This window comes from Solanum tuberosum, unplaced genomic scaffold (genome assembly GCF_000226075.1).
Source record: "Solanum tuberosum cultivar DM 1-3 516 R44 unplaced genomic scaffold, SolTub_3.0 scf00300, whole genome shotgun sequence".
Lineage (NCBI taxonomy): Eukaryota > Viridiplantae > Streptophyta > Magnoliopsida > Solanales > Solanaceae > Solanum > Solanum tuberosum.
This window is the reverse complement of record NW_006239221.1, coordinates 726,346-745,931: the sequence shown is the minus strand read 5'-3', so window position 1 is coordinate 745,931 and position 19,586 is coordinate 726,346. Positions and strand designations below refer to the sequence as shown.

General features: G+C 30.8%; 2 protein-coding genes across 3 annotated transcripts; one reads left to right on the top strand and one right to left on the bottom strand.

Annotated features, from left to right (window-relative positions):
* Positions 1–5,936: 5,936 nt before the first annotated feature.
* Positions 5,937–6,680, top strand: LOC107063041 (uncharacterized). The gene is made up of 2 exons (XM_015314441.1): positions 5,937–6,143; positions 6,237–6,680. The coding sequence occupies exons 1-2, from the start codon at positions 5,937–5,939 to the stop codon at positions 6,678–6,680; spliced, it is 651 nt and encodes a 216-aa protein (XP_015169927.1).
* Positions 6,681–14,819: 8,139 nt separating this feature from the next.
* Positions 14,820–18,877, bottom strand: LOC102592960 (metal tolerance protein 1-like). 2 transcript variants are annotated; one of them, XM_006359474.2, is made up of 3 exons: positions 18,617–18,877; positions 17,866–17,914; positions 14,820–16,460 (listed from the first exon to the last, which is right to left on the bottom strand). In XM_006359474.2, exon 3 carries the CDS (start codon positions 16,458–16,460, stop codon positions 15,213–15,215), a length of 1,248 nt encoding a protein of 415 aa, XP_006359536.1. In that variant the 5' UTR covers positions 17,866–17,914; positions 18,617–18,877; the 3' UTR covers positions 14,820–15,212. The 2 variants fall into 2 exon arrangements, with proteins under 2 accessions (XP_006359536.1, XP_006359535.1); XM_006359473.2 differs by lacking the exon at positions 17,866–17,914 and having other exon boundaries at positions 18,617–18,876.
* Between the last annotated feature and the right edge of the window lie 709 nt (positions 18,878–19,586).

Sequence of the window (19,586 nt, the reverse complement as noted above, 5' to 3'; positions counted from 1 at the left end):
AAAAATTCGACGCAATGGTTTGGTTTGGTATTTGAAAAACCCGGACCAACCCAAGGTTGAAAAACTCGAAAAAATTTGAATTTTATTAGTTTGGTTTGGTTTATAAATTTAAAATTTTTACACAAATGATTTGATTTGATATTTGAAAAACCCGAACCAACTCGGTCATGTATACCCCTATATGGAATGATGCTTGTTGCACTCACTCCAAACAACCACATTGCTCTAGTGTCATGGACACTACTTGTTATTTGTTACAATGAAGATCCAATTGATTTGTAATACAAACTTATGGTTTGTTTTGATAATTTTTAAAACTTATGAGTATAAATCATATTTTCTAAAAAAGTGAAATATATTTCCCAAATACTATGACCAAACACATGGTAAAATTTCACCCAAATTTTCATCCAAATAATATTTGTCAAAAATATTTGGAAATCTATGGCCAAACGCTAGCTAAATCTAATTTAGTACTTAAGTTTGACTCTATTTAAGTGGCACATTTTCACATACACATAAATTATAAGGTCAATACTAGTAATAAGAATTTTTCTCCTTAATTATAGTACTTCGGCTTAGTTTGGTAGCAATTTAACTATTCCATATGTTATTTTTTTCCATAAATATTCTACTGACTCTATAATAACAATAATATATTTAACATAATGTTGTCTGAGAAGGTAAAAAAAAATTAAACTCATGTCTTGCGAATTAAATACTAATCTCAAGTAGTAGGGGTGTTCGAAAATTGAATAGATGATAAATCGAACCTAAAAAAATACATAAATATTAAATAGTAATATCAACGCCTTATTAAGTATTACCTTTGCCTTTAACTATTCGTGTTAATTATTAGTGCTTCTATTTTATGAGCATTATGTAAAATTATATTATTATCTTGTTGAGTCAAATTGTTGGAAAAGTTATATATTTATTTTATGAGCATTTTTTTATTGGTTAAACCGTAAAAGACCAAAAATTAATTAAAAAATATATGTTATTGGTTTAGTTACATTATTATCCTGTTGAGCTAAATTGTTGGAAAAACCATATATTTATTATATAAGCATTTTTTTATTGGTTAAACTGAAAATCGAACCGTAAAGGACCAAAAATTGATTAAAAAATATATATGTTATTGGTTTAGTTATTGATTTAGCATATTTAAAAACCAAAAAATGATAAACAAAATCAATAATACATAAAATTGAATCGAACGAATCGATTGATGCACACCCCTATCAAGTAGGGGTTATCTGTGCAAAAATCTTACTCCCTCCGTTTCAAAAATAGTGGCCTAATTTGACTTGACACAAATTTTAAGAAATAAAGAAGACTTTTGAATTTTGTGGTCCTAAATTAAAGTTTATGTCAAATGTACAAAATTGCCCTTTAATCTTGTGGCCTTTAAACATGTCACGTGAAAAGTTGAAATTAAAATGTTATCAAAAAAAGAAAGAGGCCATTCTTTTTTAAACATACTTAAAAGGAAAAGGGGGTCATTCTTTTTTGAGCAACTTTCACATATAGAAAACACAAAATTCATATTTGTATGCTATAGCAAAGTTTGCATAATTGCGCTCCATAGCAAACATAAATATGTATATTTGGCTATACATCTACAAAAGAAAGCAGTTGTATAATCTGCTTTGGTATACATATACAAAAAGATCAATTGTATAAAGTGAGAGAGGCGAGTGAGCGAGCGAGATTTGGGAGAGTGGCGAGCGAGATCTGGGAGAGGGGAGAGGGGAGAGAGGGGAACGAAAATATATGTATATATACAATTTTCTCTCGCTTTATACACTTGCGTTTGTATAAAAAACGAGAGAGGCGACGGGAGAGAATGAGAGAGGCGAGGAGAGAATGAGAGAGGCGAGGGAGAGACGAGAGTGGCGAGCGAGATTCACCAGGAGAGAGGTGAAATAACGACAGTTTGCTATGAGGTACAATTAAATCAAACTATATTTATAACATTTAATTTGAATTAATAGTTTGCTATTATATACAATTTTCCCTTCTTTTTTAAACAGAGGGAGTAATATTTAATTGTGCTTATTTAGTTTAAATATTGTTGTTTAGAGATAATTTTAATTAATTTCACCTAATTTTTAAATCAAGATCTGAATCTAATATTACAAGCCCTACTTTACACATAAATTGAACATTTCCAGGTTGTACTGAAAGTAGCACAGCACATGTGAGCACTAACTTTTGAGTTGGTACTACAAAAAATGGTCGGTCCCTAATATTAATTGCTTTGACTAATTCAATTTATTTCAAAATATTTTATGTTTGTTTTTTCAGAAAAAAACAAAACAAAGAAGAAACATTTGTACTTTTTTTAATCTATTGTTTTTAGTTATTGTCCCAATAGGTAGAACAGGGCCGGAGCTACGTGATTGTCAGGGTATTCAATTGGACATTTTTTATTGGAGAAAAATAAGTATATATATAAGTAAAATGATACACAGAATAATTTAATAACATATTTTGAACACTTTTGACATAACACATGTTCGAATCTCAGTAGCAATAAAAAGAAATCACTTTTCAAAATAAGTTTTTGTTGTGCAATTTTTAAACGTCGATCATGAAATTGCTAACTCCGCCATGAAAGTAAAATGATATTTAAGTAAAACAGGTGATGATGAGATTAAAGATCATTTAAATATCTTCTTATGATCATTACAATAAACTATGCATTTGTCCCAAAATACTTTAGTATAGGATATATGAATTTTCATTGTTTTATTTAAGCTTTAACTTATGCCATTATTATTTCAAATAAAAATAAATTAACTTAATGTATTAATACCTAAAAGGTAGATTTTTTTCGATAAAGTAGTGTTTTGCAATGCCCCTAACTTTTTTAATGACGATTCGGTGTATTTATAGATTAACATAAGATTAAATCATTTCAAGAGTCCTTTTCTTTTCCATGCTCTTTAGTCTTTACATTTTATGACGAATACAATCATTTTTAATTTAATCATAACATTTGCATCTCTATAATTTAAGAAAGAAAAATATTTTCATTGAGAAAATTATTTTTTTTAGGCTTACTTGATGGCTTGATGCCAATTCAAAGCGATTATTATTGAATTTCGAATGTTTAAAATAAGCTCTTTTTTATTAGGGAAAATTAGCAAAACAACAATATTTTAGTCTTTAGTAGGACTCCTTAGCAACATTTTAACTATTTATTAAAAATGACAATATTTTAGTTTGTTAAAAGGATGAGTTATGTATTTATTTTATTTTGTTTAATTTGAGAGAATACAAATACTTAATAATAAAATAGAAAAAAACATGGAACATAAAACATCAAAAAAGGAAAAAACGATTTTAAAACTTATTCAGTTACGTTTTGAAAAGCGGGGATGTTGCCATTATTTCTGTGGAGCGTTTTTTTGCTCTTCCATTCTTAATAATTCCAAAAAAAAAAATTGCAAAAAAAGTTTTGTCTTCCTAATCATTCAATTGATAATATTCCTAGCTTCTTCGAATCGAATTCGGCATAGTCTTAAAGCGGATGTTTTCGAATTCCACCACTATAATTTCTTCAGTTCCATTGAATACAAGAAATTTCGACATCAGGTATTTTTTTTTGTTGTTTATTTTGAATCGGTGAAATCTTTGTATGGTTTGAAATTTTATTGAAATTCCGACGTCAGTTTCATTGAAATCAAGAAAAAGCACATGATTCAATATATGATGCATAAGGCTTGAAAGTGCTTGATTCTTTTTTAGTTTCATAGTTGTTTTCTTTTTATTTGAATGCATACAATCTTTTTTGTATCCCATTATGTTTAATGTAAATATTAACAATATGAAATTGTATATTTTTTTTGTTTTGAAGCTGGTGTTAATGTATGCATACAACTTTAAAAAGGTTAAAAATCATAAATAAATTAAGAATTGTATACTAATATTTGTTGCCTTTCTGTAAATTCTGGATACAATTAAATATTGGATTTAATTAAATATTAAACATGAGTGCGTGTTCTATATTTTTTCTTTTTGAAGCTATTGATGTTTGAGCGCACATTACATTTATGTAAATGATTATTGGATACAATTTTTCTTTTGTTTTAGAATACCGCAAATATGTGATTATCAAATATATATTTGTTAATGTAGTTATGAGAAGCATTAGTTTTCTAGTCATGCATGCTGGGAGGTGGAACGAAGATAATTGCTACGTTGATTACACTATAGAAGCAATTGTGATAAAAGAATATGCGACATTTAGAGAATTATTAGATGTTGTTTCTAAGAAAATTTGTGTTGATTTGAGCTTCAATAGTGTGAAACTTAGGTATAAAATAGAGGATAGTAATGCACCTTTGGAAATACACAACGACATGGGTGTGAGGGTGAGGGAGGCTGTGAGTCACCTGGGCTACGAATTTTTCCGTTGGTTGATTCTTGAAATTGAAATTTTGAAGAAAGATAACAAGGAATTGGCAAAGTATCCTCTATGTGTATCCGTATTTGTGAATGATTGTGAATTGGCTGATAGAAATTTTTTGGAAGATGGATTTGAAATGTGTGGAATAGATGGAGGAGATATAGTTGATACACAAGCATAAGTGCTTAGTGTGCCGAACAATAGCGATTACATGAATTGCGACATTATTACAAACACCAAACATAAGGTAGTATTGGAAGATCAAGTTTATAAGGACAAGGAAACTTTAAAAGCTGTGATGACGCAATACGCAATTGAGCATAGATTCCAATGGAGAACGAACAGATCAAGTCAAACATGGTATGTGTATTTGGGTTGGATTTCTCTTATAATTGTATTTTCAATATGTTTTTTTTTACATAATATCAACATTTAATTTGTATTATACTAATTCTAATAGTATAATATTCAAACAGTTATACACTTGTTTGTGTATCTGAGAAATGTGGATGGATGTTGAAGTCGTCAAGTATCAATAAATCTGGAATGTTTAGAATTAGAAAATTTGTAGATGAGCAAACATGTCCATTGAAAGATAAGGTGTATGATCAACAACAGGCAACAAGCAATCTTATTGGAGGTATGATCCAACCCAAATTAGTTGATCATAAAAGGAAGTTAACGCCAAAGGATATACAACAAGATGTCAGCCTAGCTCTTGGAGTAGATGTATCCTACGCAGTGGCATGAAAGGCTAAGGAAAAAATTGTAATTTCTTTAAGTGGGACACCATCTGGATCTTATAGTAAATTGTCGAGCTACTTATACATGTTGGACACTACCTACCATGGATAACATATAAGGATGAAGAAAATCGATGAAAATCAGTTTCTGTATCTTTTTATTTCTCTCTTCCCGTTCATAAAAGGTTTTGAGTGTTGTAGACCAATTGTCGTAGTTGATGGCGGCCATCTCGGGAACGTATAATGGTACATTTGTTTCTGCGAGTACTGTTGATGGAGCAGGTATTCGAATTATAATATATGCAATTTGATTCGATACTTAAAATTGTATTTCTTTATGAAGTAATAATTTTATTAATGTTCTGTGTATAGGAAATATATTGCCGCTAGCATATGGCATTATTGATTCGGAAAATGATGCATCCTGGACTTGATTTTTTGAACAGTTTAAAGTAGCTCATGGAGTTAAAGATAACATGTGTGTTGTATCCGATCGAAACAAGAGTATTATAAAGGCAGTTTCAAGGGTATTTGATGGAGTCCCTCATTATGCCTTCACTTGGCATATGTGAAAAAATGTGAAAACACTATTTAAAAAGTCACATAATAGTCTTTCGAAAGTTTTTTATGGAATGAAAAAGGCGTACAAACAATATGAATTCTATAAACCGATTGAAAAGGTTGAACAAGTTGATGTTCGTGTAAAGAATTACTTGAAATCGGCAGGCTATGAAAAATGGGCTAGGGTATATGCAACAGTTGATTGAGGATTTGTTATGACATCAAACATAGCTGAGTGCATAAATGCTTGTCTGGTTGAAGCAAGGAAATTACCAGTATACGATTTTCTTGAGGAAGTAAGACAGATGTTTGCAAGATGGAATTTCAAAAATCATATGTCTGCTTCACATACTTTCACCACACTTTGTGGTAAACCTCAAGAGATGCTTGTTTCTAATGAAGAAGCATCATTACGTATGAAGGTATGTTGTTATATTTTATATGTTTATCAACATTATATATCATAGCTGATTTTTTATATGTATAGTGTTCATAACATAGCTGATTTGTTATAGATTGTACCATCAAATAATTATGTGTACAGTGTTCATCACGAAGGTAGAACCTATATTGTCTGTCTGGAAAATAAAACTTGTACTTGCAAGAGGTTTCAATTGGATAAAATACCATGTTCGCATGCTTGGGCCGTTTTAAAGAAGAAACATTTTGATGTTGGACCATATTGTTCCGACATGTACAAGCCAAGTAACTTGTTGGATACATACATCATTCCAATTACTCCCTTACATGATCAAAACGAGTGGAATGTACCTGGGTATATTAAGGATGACATAGTGCGGCCTCCAAAGCACAAAAAGCTACCTAGAAGGCCATCCAAGAAGTATCGTGACAAGGCGTACAACGAGCTATATGGGAAGAAGAGCAAGAATTCTTGTAGTACTTGTGGGTTTAAGGGGCACAATAGGCGTTCGTGTAGGAATGGACCGTGTATTGTTTAGTTGATGATGCTTCAATTTTATATCTTATTAGAGTGGAATTGTTTCCCAAATTCTAATGCCCTCTGTTTTATATATTTACTATCCTGGAATTCTTTGTATATGTTTTCACTCGAAATGTATTCATATCCATGTTATTAATTTATTTTATATTTGTTGTATTTAACGTGTATTTACTTTAAATTGTATGTGTAAAATTGTATGAGTCACAAAAAAATATAAATACAAATTAGTAGTAAAATAAAATAATACTGAAAATACATTTTTGGTGAAAAACATAACAAATACAATAACTTGTATTCAAACTAAATTGTATTTATATTTCAATATCAAGTGTTGTTATATTATTATTATTTGACTTTAAAATTATACTTACTATTTCTCTGGATAAGTTTATATTACAAAAATTCATGATGTATTTCAATAACAGTTAGTATCCCAAACATCATGATGTATTTCAATATCATTTTGTATTCCCTTCTTATAATGTATTCATAGCAATTTTATATATTATGTTTTCATCAAACTTATCTTGCTAATACTGCTGTGATTAAAACTGCAGAGAGTATACACATGAATACCAAAAAATGACTTATTACTAATAAATATAAAACATTAAAATTATGAAGAAAAAAAAAGTTCAAGAGTTTTTACAATAATAAAACTAGAACTTCATAACTTTAGAAAACCAACCATAATTCATCCGGCCAAATGTCTTTTACCTTACTACATCACGATTGCCACAGTGATTATAAAACACACAGCAGGCTATGCTTATAAAACACACATCCGGTCAAATGTTTTGTTTGGATGTTTTGTATCCAATATATGATGCATAACGCTTGAAAGTGTTTGATTTTTTTTTAGTTTCATAGATGTTTTCTTTTTATTTGAATGCATACAATCTTTTTGTATCCCATTATGGAAGCTGTTTTTGTTTTTTAAAATACAGAAATTATTTTGTATCCCAGAAAGTTAATGTAATTAATAACAACATAGGGATAGAGTCGTAAAAAATTTGTGATAAATTCTGAATACAATTAAATATTGGATTTTTCATTTTTTGATGTTTTATGTTCCGTACTATTTTGTAACCAAAGTATGCAGGATATATACCTGCAAAATGATTAAGACCTGTACAATATACACATGAATATAAAACCAGAACATCAAAACATTAAAATTATATTAACTAAAAACACTGAACCAAAACTTCAAGAGTTTTTACATTAATAAAATCAGGATTGGAAAACTTTAGAAGGGTTCCATAGCAATACAAAAACTAATGTATATTAACACACCAAAAAATGAGGGAAATTTCCCAAAATTTTGAATATTATTTGGTCATTTTTTCGAGCAACCCTTGGGTAATACACAAATCAAATGAGGAAAATTCCCCAAAATTTTTGAATATTATTTGATATACCTCTAGTAATTCTGATTGAATCAGTCATTGTAGACAATCAGATGCTTTCCCCAAAATCTAAAACCCTAAAAGCAAATTTCGATATTATCAAATATTAAAATGTATTAAATATCAAAACAAAATAAACATATATATGAATTTCTAGAATCTACAAAATCTGAAAAATTAAAATAAAATCACAAAAAATTTGAAAAAAATTTGAAAATCATAAATATATGATGAATATTTAAACAAAATCACATAAAAAAATGGAAAATTCGACTGGAAATTCGTAAGGTTTAGAATCGGTGCTTTAAACATCAAACAAAAAAAATCAAAATGGATGATGGAAATTACCTTGCCAACCGAGAAATCTGCTTGAATTAATAAAGAGATTTCGTTTAACAATAAAGAAAATTTCTTGATGAACAAAAATTTAGCACCTTGAAGAAAGCTAAACTTGAAACATGAAATGTGGGGAAGAAACGTGAATGGTGATGAAAACATGAAAAGGTTAATGGTATTAGTTTTTTTTTCCACTTTAAACGGTTATTGGTATATATTTTGGTCCAATATAGGACTCTTTCCATAAATAAAATTAATTTAAAATACTAAATCTGAATACATATTATTTTTATAAAAATATTGTCATTCTACCATTTTAAATAAATATTTTTAAAAGGTGTTGTTATTTTGACTAATTATGTTAGGTATTATGACTTAATTGCTAATTTTCATAAAATAAATTTAACAATATATAAGTGTGGAAATAGTAAAATTTGGATGTACAACATAACTATTAAAGATTTTGATGAAATCAATAAGATTTTTTCTTTCTTAGTTAAAGATTTTGATTTTGAACTCTTAAAATTAAACAAATTAAAATCTGAGAAGGTCAATGAATTTAGATTACTAAATAATTATGCTTAAAAAATAAATGTACAATATTAATCGTGTAACGTTAATATTCAATAATTTAGTCTGAGGAATATAAGAAACATTGATGCGATCAAAAGCAAAGTTCAAACCTCTTCTAAATATTGAATTTAAATTAAATAAGTTTTTTTTTTTCCCTTATTAGTTATTATAAAAATAATAATAGAAATGATCAAATCAAGATATCAAGTAAGATTTTTTTAAAATTATTGACAAATGACAACTCTATATAAAGATGATCCTATAATCCATTAATTAATTAATTATACTCAAGAAATTCGAAGAATTTTCTTTTAATTAAGGATTAAATAATTAAACATGTTTCTCACACACATTTTCACTATTCCAAAAAGTCAAATTTGTTCAACTTCTTATTATCTTTAGTTTCGTTGAACTATCTTGGATATCTCAAATGCCAAGTTGTTTAGCAATTGGACAATGACATTTACTTTATAATTTCATTGATTAATTATACGAATGACTATCACTTTTACTCAATAATGTGTATCAAGTAATTTAATTGAAAGAAATTTAAGAGAAGAATAACAACAAGATGTGTACCTTAATACTTGCAATGAAAAATTGTTGATGTTGATTTCGCTATCAAAAACGAATTGCTCCAATTCTCTCTTTGAATCATAAGGAAACAAAAGATTGTTCTTATTCACAAACTGAGTGTCTGCAAGTGTGTCGATTGAATATTGACAAAAAGGACAACGTTTTGGTTTTCTCTGTTTTTCTTTTGCACGTCTTCCATGTTTTCTCACGTTTTATCGTGCATTGGTTCTGAAAAGAAGAGGTCTCATTTTAGGTTTGAACAGTTACAACTTCTTAACCGTTCCTTTTTCTTTTCAAAAACAACTTTATCCATTTATTTAAATCTTTTCTTAAGAAATTAAATAAAGCAAATTAGGTTCGGATCGAGTCGATCCGCATGATCCACCAAAAACTTACATTCATCTTTTTATTACTAGACTGCACCTTTAAATGTTGAGACAATAATATATGCATAAGATAAAATACTTTTTTGAAACAAACAATAATTAATTCTTAGCCCTTAGGAACATATAGAATTGTATGATACCAATAATATACTATCAACTAATAACACTATATACTTTTGAAGAGAAAAAATCAACTACCTTCGTGCCGATATGGAATATATATGAATGGAATGCATATAATTGTTGATTGATGATTTGCTAAATTTGTTTTTTAGATTGACTAGGGAGTCCGACACAAAAACAGACATCTTTTGAATTCTAAACACCAAAAGGAATCTTCTCTAAAAACACACGTCAAAACGGACAGTTCGCTCATTTGTTGATTGATGATTTCATAAATTTTGTTTTTCAGATTAACTAAGGGAATATGTTGTGGAATGCAAGAAGCACACAAAGTAAGTTGCAAACTACCTCCAACCTTCTTCTTGATTGTAACATTTTCATATTATTTTATCACTAATCTTGCATAATTAGGTTAATTATAATGAAAAAAAATATCAATCAAAGTAGAATACATAGATGGTAGTTTATCTATCGAAACTCTTAGTAAGGGGACTCTTCATTTCACAACCTCATGACAATGAGTGCGGAATGTTATGATTTTGTCCTGATTTTTTTACCATATTCGAGTTTTACTTTTCCCTCAAAGAAAAGTCAAAACATTACAATAATTGTTTTTACTTTTTTCTAAAAGAAAAATATATATAATTGTCTTCCATATATATTTGGTTATTTTTTCCTTAGATTTTTTTTTTGGAACTTTATAAATGGAATACTCCTCTTCTCATACCAAAAAACACGGCAAGAGCATCCACAATGTAACCGAGTTTTGTATAGGGGGAGATTTTCTCCCAACATGTTTATGCTTTTTTATATTAATTAAGTTTTCAATATATAGGTCACTTGACTATGCTTTTCTTTGTCTTCTGATTTATGTTATCCTGATTTGCAACTATAAGCTTTCGCATGATGCCTTTGATTCTTTCAAACCCATCACTAGAGAGTGTTCCCAAACGTAATCTTTGGGTGAAGTAGATATAATACTGTAAATTTGGATGAATTTGGGTTTGAGTATAGTGATATATTTGATTTAGGGTACGGTATGGAGTTGGTAGCCACACAAATAGGAGGGGTTTTCTTTTTTGTATCAATCGTATGAACGGTGTTAAGATGTTAGATAATAATAATTATTATGTTAAGATGGTTGAGATTAGCATCGGAGGGAAACACATAGTGGATAGAAAGGTGTTATCTTCTCGATATAGGTAGTTGTAGACACGGGGCTACAACTATATATATATATATAGGCATAGCCATGGTAATTAATTGATCTCTTTTTTTGGTTGTGGTTAACCTAATTAATTGATATCTTTCTTTGATTGTGGTTACCCTAATAAATAAATATTTGCGATTACAAAGTTTCAAATATACATAACTTTATAAAGATAAACTAGTCAACATAGTAATAACTAGTTACATTTTTTAATTATATGACACATGATACATACAATAGTCTTTTCATCCCGAATATAAGTCTTTCTTCTTTTTCTTTGTTGAAAAAATTAAAATGATTACAAGACAATTATCAGATATCTCTAATCTTATGAAAATTTATTGTCACAAAAAGTGATTATCTCTTGTTCCATCAATCAAATATGGTTCATTTTCTACGTCTAACATAAGGGTGACTCAAGGAGAGGCTAAAGAAGCCTTAAATTTTAATTAATAAGGATCTTTGTAGTTTCTTTTTGCTTAAATTATATAAAAGTCTAATAAAAATAAATAATAAAAAAAAACTTTACAGAAAAAAGTGCGTAGTTTTTATATTAGATTATACTTTAGAATTTTGAATTAAACTATCCACACCTTCATATTAGTAAATTAAATTTCATACAACATCATCCAATAATATATATTGCAAATAAATGATTAACATCCTATTAACTTGATCTAATATTGATCAATATAAATATTGTTAGCAATAATATTATATTATGTAAAGTTAAAGACTTATGTTTTTATTAATGATACTACACTATTTGTTTTAATCCATTAATTTATTGAAAAGAACTAAAAAATCATTTCATAGTGAGGTAAAGTTATTATCAAAGTAAGAAATGTATCTTGTTTATGATAGAAAAGAACATGTAATCTCATTAAACTTGGCAATTCTATCGTTGCTTGGAAATTAAAATAGCAAACAATTGTATCCAGAGGTTATACCGAGTTTGAATATAAAAGTAGTGTAACTATTCTGTCTTGTTCCACGTACCGAATTCTGTTGAACATTAATTTTGAGTTGTGCACATCTTGGATCTATGTCTGGGTGGAGGTAAAGGGCGGTCTCTCACTGTCAGTTGATTGTTATGAACATTCTGAGGTGCATCTTGGGTACCTCAAAAGAAGATATGACTGATTATTCTCTTGTTTGTCCATTCTGCGACTCCTTCTTGATTTTGAAGGCCACCGGTCTTACCACACGCATAAGAGCTTTTTGGATTTCGAGATCAAATAGAATTAGGAGTATGTTTTGACTCCGCACATTTAACATGTACTAGAACTTCAACATGTATGAACAGAAAGAAAAAGTTGTATTGAACAAAAACAAAAACAAAAATGTAAATAATGATTAATAGTCAAATAACACAATTAATCTAATCTAAGTCTTACTTCCGGCAATGACTTCAAAATTTGATCACCTCCAAAAAAAAGTATAAAGCAATCGTTGTCTAAATAAAGACCCCAACTAATCCCACGAGAAATGAGGTTCAAACTTAGCTTAATTGTTATTACTTGTGCTCTTAGTCGTGTTATTTCCGTAAAGGCAGTTTCATAGAACAAATATTAATTGAAATGATTGCAAGTAACAATTATCAAAGTAACAGAATTGTTTTCTTTTTTTTGTAAAATCAATCGAAGACCCCACGAGTTCTTAACTCAGTAAACCTTATAGTAGTAACCTTGTCTAGTGTCTACCATGCAAGATCGATAAGTTATGTATCACCTAGCTAGGTGGATGGGAACCTAAATAAGTGAATTTCACCACGTAATTTGGTCCGTCTATGAGTGTATGCTTTACTAACCCTTACCCTTGATCCCAAATATGTTATCCCTTGGTCCGTTCAAGCTATTAGATGAGGGTTAATAACCTCAAATCTTCGTTGCATAATCTCTTTTCCCATTCGTTACCCCCTTAATCTGGCGAGTAAGAATAAGGCATGTTCTAACGTAGGACTCCGTTAAAAAGCAATCAAAGCGGACAAAAAAATAATACATGCATGAACACTATTTAAGAATTACTAGTTATTAGGTCTACATTGTTAATTCTTCATCTTTCCCATAACCCTAGTTGTGAATTAGCTACTCATAGTTATTTGATCACAATTCATAATAATTGAGTTTTAAAAAATCATGAACTTACAAAATAAACGTTTGAATTCCAAAATCTTGAATTGAATTGCAAAGTAATAATCAAAGATAAAAAATTATATTAAAAGTCAATGAATTCAAGAATTATAGCAAAAGTAGTTCGCTAATAATTCTCAAACTCCAAAAACGAATGAATAATAAAAATTAAAGCCTAAGAAAAGTATTTATAGACATCTAATCCTAAATAAAGCAAATCTAAAAAAAAAGGAGGTTCGGCAGTATCTACAGCTCATGATATACAGATCGTAGCCCCTTATACGACTCATGGAGTCCTTTCGTGGAAGGCAGTGTTTGATCAATCTCGAAGACCTCTTCTATTGACAGGATCTACGATTTGTAGACCAGTGTACAGTCCGTCCTAGTCAATCGTGGTCTGAGTCCCAAACCTTCACTCTCTGATAATCATCTATGACCCTCAAATACATGTGGAGAGTAAAGGATGATTTCACTTTCAAATAAAATAGTACGAGTTATAAAAGTACTAATAGCTATATAAACTAACCCTTACCCTTGATCCCAAATATGTTATCCCTTGGTCCGTTCAAGCTATTAGATGGGGTTAATAACCTCAAATCTTCGTTGCATAATCTCTTTTCCCATTCGTTACCCCCTTAATCCGGCGAGTAAGAATAAGGCATGTTCTAACGTAGGACTCCGTTAAAAAGCAATCAAAGCGGACAGAAAAATAATACATGCATGAACACTATTTAAGAATTACTAGTTATTAGGTCTACATTGTTAATTCTTCATCTTTCCCAATTCCCATAATCCCAGTGAATTAGCTACTCATAACTATTTGATCACAATTCATAATAATTGAGTTAAAAAAAATCATGAACTTACAAAATAAACGTTTGAATTCCAAAATCTTGAATTGAATTGCAAAGTAATAATCAAAGATAAAAAATTATATTATAAGTCAATGAATTCAAGAATTATAGCAAAAGTAGTTCGCTAATAATTCTCAAACTCCAAAAACGAATGAATAATAAAAAATAAAGCCTAAGAAAAGTATTTATAGACATCTAATCCTAAATAAAGCAAATCTAAAAAAAGTAGGTTCAATAATATCTACGGCTCATGATATATGGATCGTAGCCCCTTATACGACTCATGGAGTCCTTTCGTGGAAGGCAGTGTTTGATCAATCTCGAAGACCTCTTCTATTGACAGGATCTACGATTTGTAGACCAGTGTACAGTCCGTCCTAGTCAATCGTGGTCTGAGTCCCAAACCTTCACTCTCTGATAATCATCTATGACCCTCAAATACATGTGGAGAGTAAAGGATGATTTCACTTTCAAATAAAATAGTACGAGTTATAAAAGTACTAATAGCTATATAAACTAAAACAATCTCTCCAAGTAGAATTCAAATCTATGACCAATTGGTTTACAATTGACGTCTATCATTGAGCAATTGAGGAACAACAAACTTAATATTGGAAGCTGACTCTTCATCTCATACATTAACGTCGGAATGAAAAGGACACGATATACTTAGATACCTCAACTTTATTTCAAACCATGGTGTTATGCTGTAATTAAGAGCCAAACAGAACATAAACTGAACTTGAGGATATTGATTTCATGGACAAAGGAGAGAAGTAAAGCAAGCCAACATGCTAAAAGACCATGATTTACTAAAACGAAACGGATACTGGAACCGCTTAGCCAGATGATGTTTTCCGTTTGAACAAATATCCGAAAGAATAAAGAAGCAAATGACCAGTACAACAGCCAAACAAACTTTACCTCCACACTACTCTCTTTCTATTTGAATGGTTACGTGGCTAATGTTATATTCCCTCCTAATATAATCGACAACCTTATCCAGCACCATGTCAGCATCGGCATCAGGTTTAATCTTGACATGGCAAGCCAAGAGTACTTTCCCGACTGTAATCGCCCAAATGTGCAATTCATGGATTGCAACAACCTCCTCCATCTCGCAAAGCCCCTTCTCAAGCCTTGTTGCATCAATTTCTCTCGGTGTGCTCTCCATTAATACTTCAAGAATACTCCGAATCATCCTAATGGTTGTGGCAAGAACAATGACAGAGAAAATGAGAGTGCAAATTAGATCAATGATTTTCCATTCTGGTTTATACCATATGATAGCTCCTCCAATCATGACCCCTATGCTCTGAATAGAATCTCCTAGTACATGAAGATAAGCCCCCTGAACATTTATATTCCGCTGCTTCTTCTTTTTTTCACCTTCTGAAACACCTTCACCCTCACAGGAATCCTTAAGTAGAGGCACAGTGTGATCAGTGTCATGTGCATGGATGTGTTGATCTCGGTTCGAAGGTCCCTCATTATGGTGATGGTGTCGGCTAACACTAATTCCATGTATATGTGTATGCTCACCGTGGCCGTGTTCATGATCACTGTGGCTATGAGCATGCTCTTCATGACTATGACTGTGTTCATGACCGTGTCCATGTCCATGTCCATGGCCGTGATCATGACCTAACAAGAGTGCCATGATGAGGTTCACTCCTAATCCAAACGCAGACACCACAAACATGAGGAAGCCTTTAACTTCACCTGTATCATGTATAAGTCGGGCAATGGCTTCATAAACAAGGATCCCAGCTAGAAGCCATATCATTTGGATAGAAACTAATGCCCCAAGTATCTCAATTCTAAAAAAACCATAGGACTGGCGTGGATTAGCTTCCCATCCTGATGCCCAGAGTGAAAACAAGGATATTGCAAAAGCTGCAACATCTGACAGTAGATGAGCCGCATCCGTCAAAATTGCAAGACTGTTGGCTTTTAATACCTCCGACAAACCTCGACAGCCATAAAAAATGATGCAGAGAACAACTGCAATGCACAGTTTCCTCATGGATGCTGATCTCTCCTGTGCATCCTTAGACATGGTGTTAACATCTGAGAATCCACACGGTGCTGAACCACAGATTTTAGTCCCCTTTTCTTGACCTGTTATGTCAACACTTACCTCAATTACACGTCCATGTTCCGGGTTCTGCGTATCCATCTGAAAAACAGATTTATAAAATCGTCACTCAATAACAAGCCAAATGAGTCCAACTGTCTAATGTGTCCCATATGAGCCATTGGCTTATTCTAAATCATGATAAGCCCAGATAGAGTTAGTAGCACTCTGTCTTTATACATAAAACGACAAACAGAACAACAAATGCACAGCTCAAACAAATTTATCAGTGTCACTAGCTAGGAGGAGGCAACTATAAACATGGATCTAGGGATTTCAAATGCCAAGCGGTAGATTTGTTTCAGTAAATACAAGTGATACACTGGAGGTACTGGAAAAGTCCTCTGCGGAGATCTATTAAAACTGAACATGTTACACCACATAGACTATGTCAACAAGAAGAAAGTTAACAACAAAGGTGTTCGTATTATCAGTCCTCAACTTATGGCATTCATCTAGTTGGAGCAATGTACAGCAAAGAACATTTTCACAAGTATAATGATGTGACCAAACTTTCATAGAAAATAGCACACTGCACGTAGATACTGGAATCAAAATTTAACACTTCGTTAAAGTTTAGGATATCATATATATGGTTCATATCTAAAGTTTTTACTGCATTGATTCATTCAAACCTTGCAGCTCCAGAATCATTAATTAAAATAAACAGCAGTGGAACTAAATACTTTCCAAACTAAAACCAGACTCAAACTTAGTTCAGTCTCAATAAGTCTGATCTACAACAACTACTACTAATATAGATTTCAGCAGCAACAGTGCAAAATTTCATTCAATTCAATTGCATGAGCCTTCTACTCGGAAAAAAAAAAAGAGCCTTCTACTCGAGATTTGTAACAATTCTCAACTCCAGTTAAGTTTAAAGTTAAAAGAAAAAATTTAATATTTCCTAACCATATCCAACCACAAATAAGGAGGCAAAGGAAACTCCTCAATCACAGCAAGGAATTCCTTAATCAATGAAGCCACCATAGATTATTCCACTATAAAACAGCAACACCTCAATGATGTTTACCTTTCCAAACTGAAGTCTATTTCAAGTTGAACTCTCAATTAACAACACCAAAAGACCAAAACCAATCCCCATTTGGAATTCAATTCCAGAACAAGTTCCTAACAATCAAACTAACTGTCGAAAATTACGTGTTAAATCTCAAAGAAACCAAATTCTAATTCCCAACAACAAGAACCAATACAACTTTCAGTTCACCACTCAGTAAAAGACAACTTAAAACTTAATTACTAAGAGCAGATAACACAAAACAAGATGAAGCATTAACACAGAATTCGCTAGTGTTTGGTCATAGTATGTCCTAAACACTAGCTCAGACGAGGTTTTGGGTTTCTGGGACTTCCACTCACAAAACTTGAAGTTTCAACTTCAAAATTTAACAAAGAAGCAATCAAAGGGGGAAATTGATGCACATACCTTGACCCCTATAAGTATGTCCTATACACCAGCAAGAAAAACCTATTGACTGAAAGAAACTTCAGATATATAACTGAATATGTATATGTAAATACACTGAAAATCATGAGATTTTATCAGCCCAATGTTTAAAGTACATTCAGGAATAAATACACATCATTAAAAACAAAGATAGGACCAAAAGTAAGGCAAAAAGAAGCTGACACAATGATAACAAAAGGACTTTAAACAATTCTCCCAATGCAGTATAAACAAACACAAAAATCCAAAAGTCAGTTACCAACCCACCTAAAAAGTGCATCATACATATCTTAATCAACCCAAGATTCAATTACTACCACAACAACCTACCCAATGAAATTCCACAAAGTATAGTATACCAAATCAAAAAAGGTATGAATTTTTTTTTATTACAATGCAATTATCGAAAACACAATAAACAACAGACGATAACAAGATTCAATTACAACAAAATGAAATCCCACAAGTGGAGAGTCATACCTTACCCCTGCCTAATGGAGAGGCTGTTTCCAGAGACAGCAGACTCGAATACAACAAATCAAAGTAGTTACGAAAAGTGAAAATGACAATAAAGAAAACATAGCAACTCATAAGAAAACAGCAACAACAATGCAATAACTGAAACACCATAAACATAAACAACAGATGATAACAAGATTCAATTAACAACAACAACAAGAAAGAGAAAACTAAAGAACCCTTCAAACAGAAAACAAAATTGAAGGGGTACCTTACAAATCTGAGCTGAGATTTCAAAAGGGTATTAGAAAGATCGTATTTTTAACCGACCCAAATCATCAAATTCACCAAATTTAGCTATGGTGGCTTGTGCTATATAGGCATAAAATGGGGTATATACCCTATTTAAGAAGGAGAAAAAGGGGAAGAGATAAAAAGGGAATCAGAGAGATGTAAAAAACCCAACTGTATATATTGGGACGGCCACAATGGATTTTGGGGAAGATTCTTTCTTGGGTTTTGTACAGGAACTTGATAATATTTTTTACCAAAATTGAAGTGTGGAGGATTGATGTGAAAAAAAAGAAGACAAAAATAGTTCGATCCTATATCGGAACTAGTCTCTCTACCTTAGTGTATATTATATTTTTTAAAAATATTTCTCAAATTACGTGAGACGCACTTGTCCTGTATGACAAATTACATGAGATGCGCGTGTGTCCTAAGGTACACGCGTCATGTAATTGCGTAAGGTGCACATATTCTACATGGCAAATTGCATGAGATGCACATTGCCTACATGAGATTTGATATGTGTTTACTTATTTAATTTTATTATAATTTAAGTACTTAATTGTGTGGACACAATTGAAATACATAGATGTGAGGTGAAGTCAAATTAAGGATGTTTTTGTATTATGCATTTTATTACAAAAATGTAAAAAAAAAGAAGAGAATCCAAAAATATTTTTAGAACTCTCATAAAATGTTAGAAATTGCAACATATTTAATAAATTGCATCAGACACTAAAAATAGCAAATATTACATTAGATTCTAGTTTTAGAAATGAACCAAATTTTTTAAAAAATAGAAAATTTACATATTCAAATGTAAAATTTATTCTAAAGCCTTTTTTCATAATTTAAGAGCTAAATTTATCAAAACAAGTTTTCAACTTTAATACTAAAAAATGAGAGTCTAAACATCCAATTCTGATTTTTAATTCGAGTATAAATTTTTA

Coding starts and splice junctions, on each gene's coding strand:
- LOC102592960 (XM_006359474.2), bottom strand. CDS start 16,460: ATGGATACGCAGAACCCGGAACATGGACGTGTAATTGAGGTAAGTGTT.
- LOC107063041 (XM_015314441.1), top strand. CDS start 5,937: ATGACATCAAACATAGCTGAGTGCATAAATGCTTGTCTGGTTGAAGCA. Junction 6,144..6,236: donor AAGCATCATTACGTATGAAG/GTATGTTGTTAT, acceptor GATTTGTTATAG/ATTGTACCATCAAATAATTA.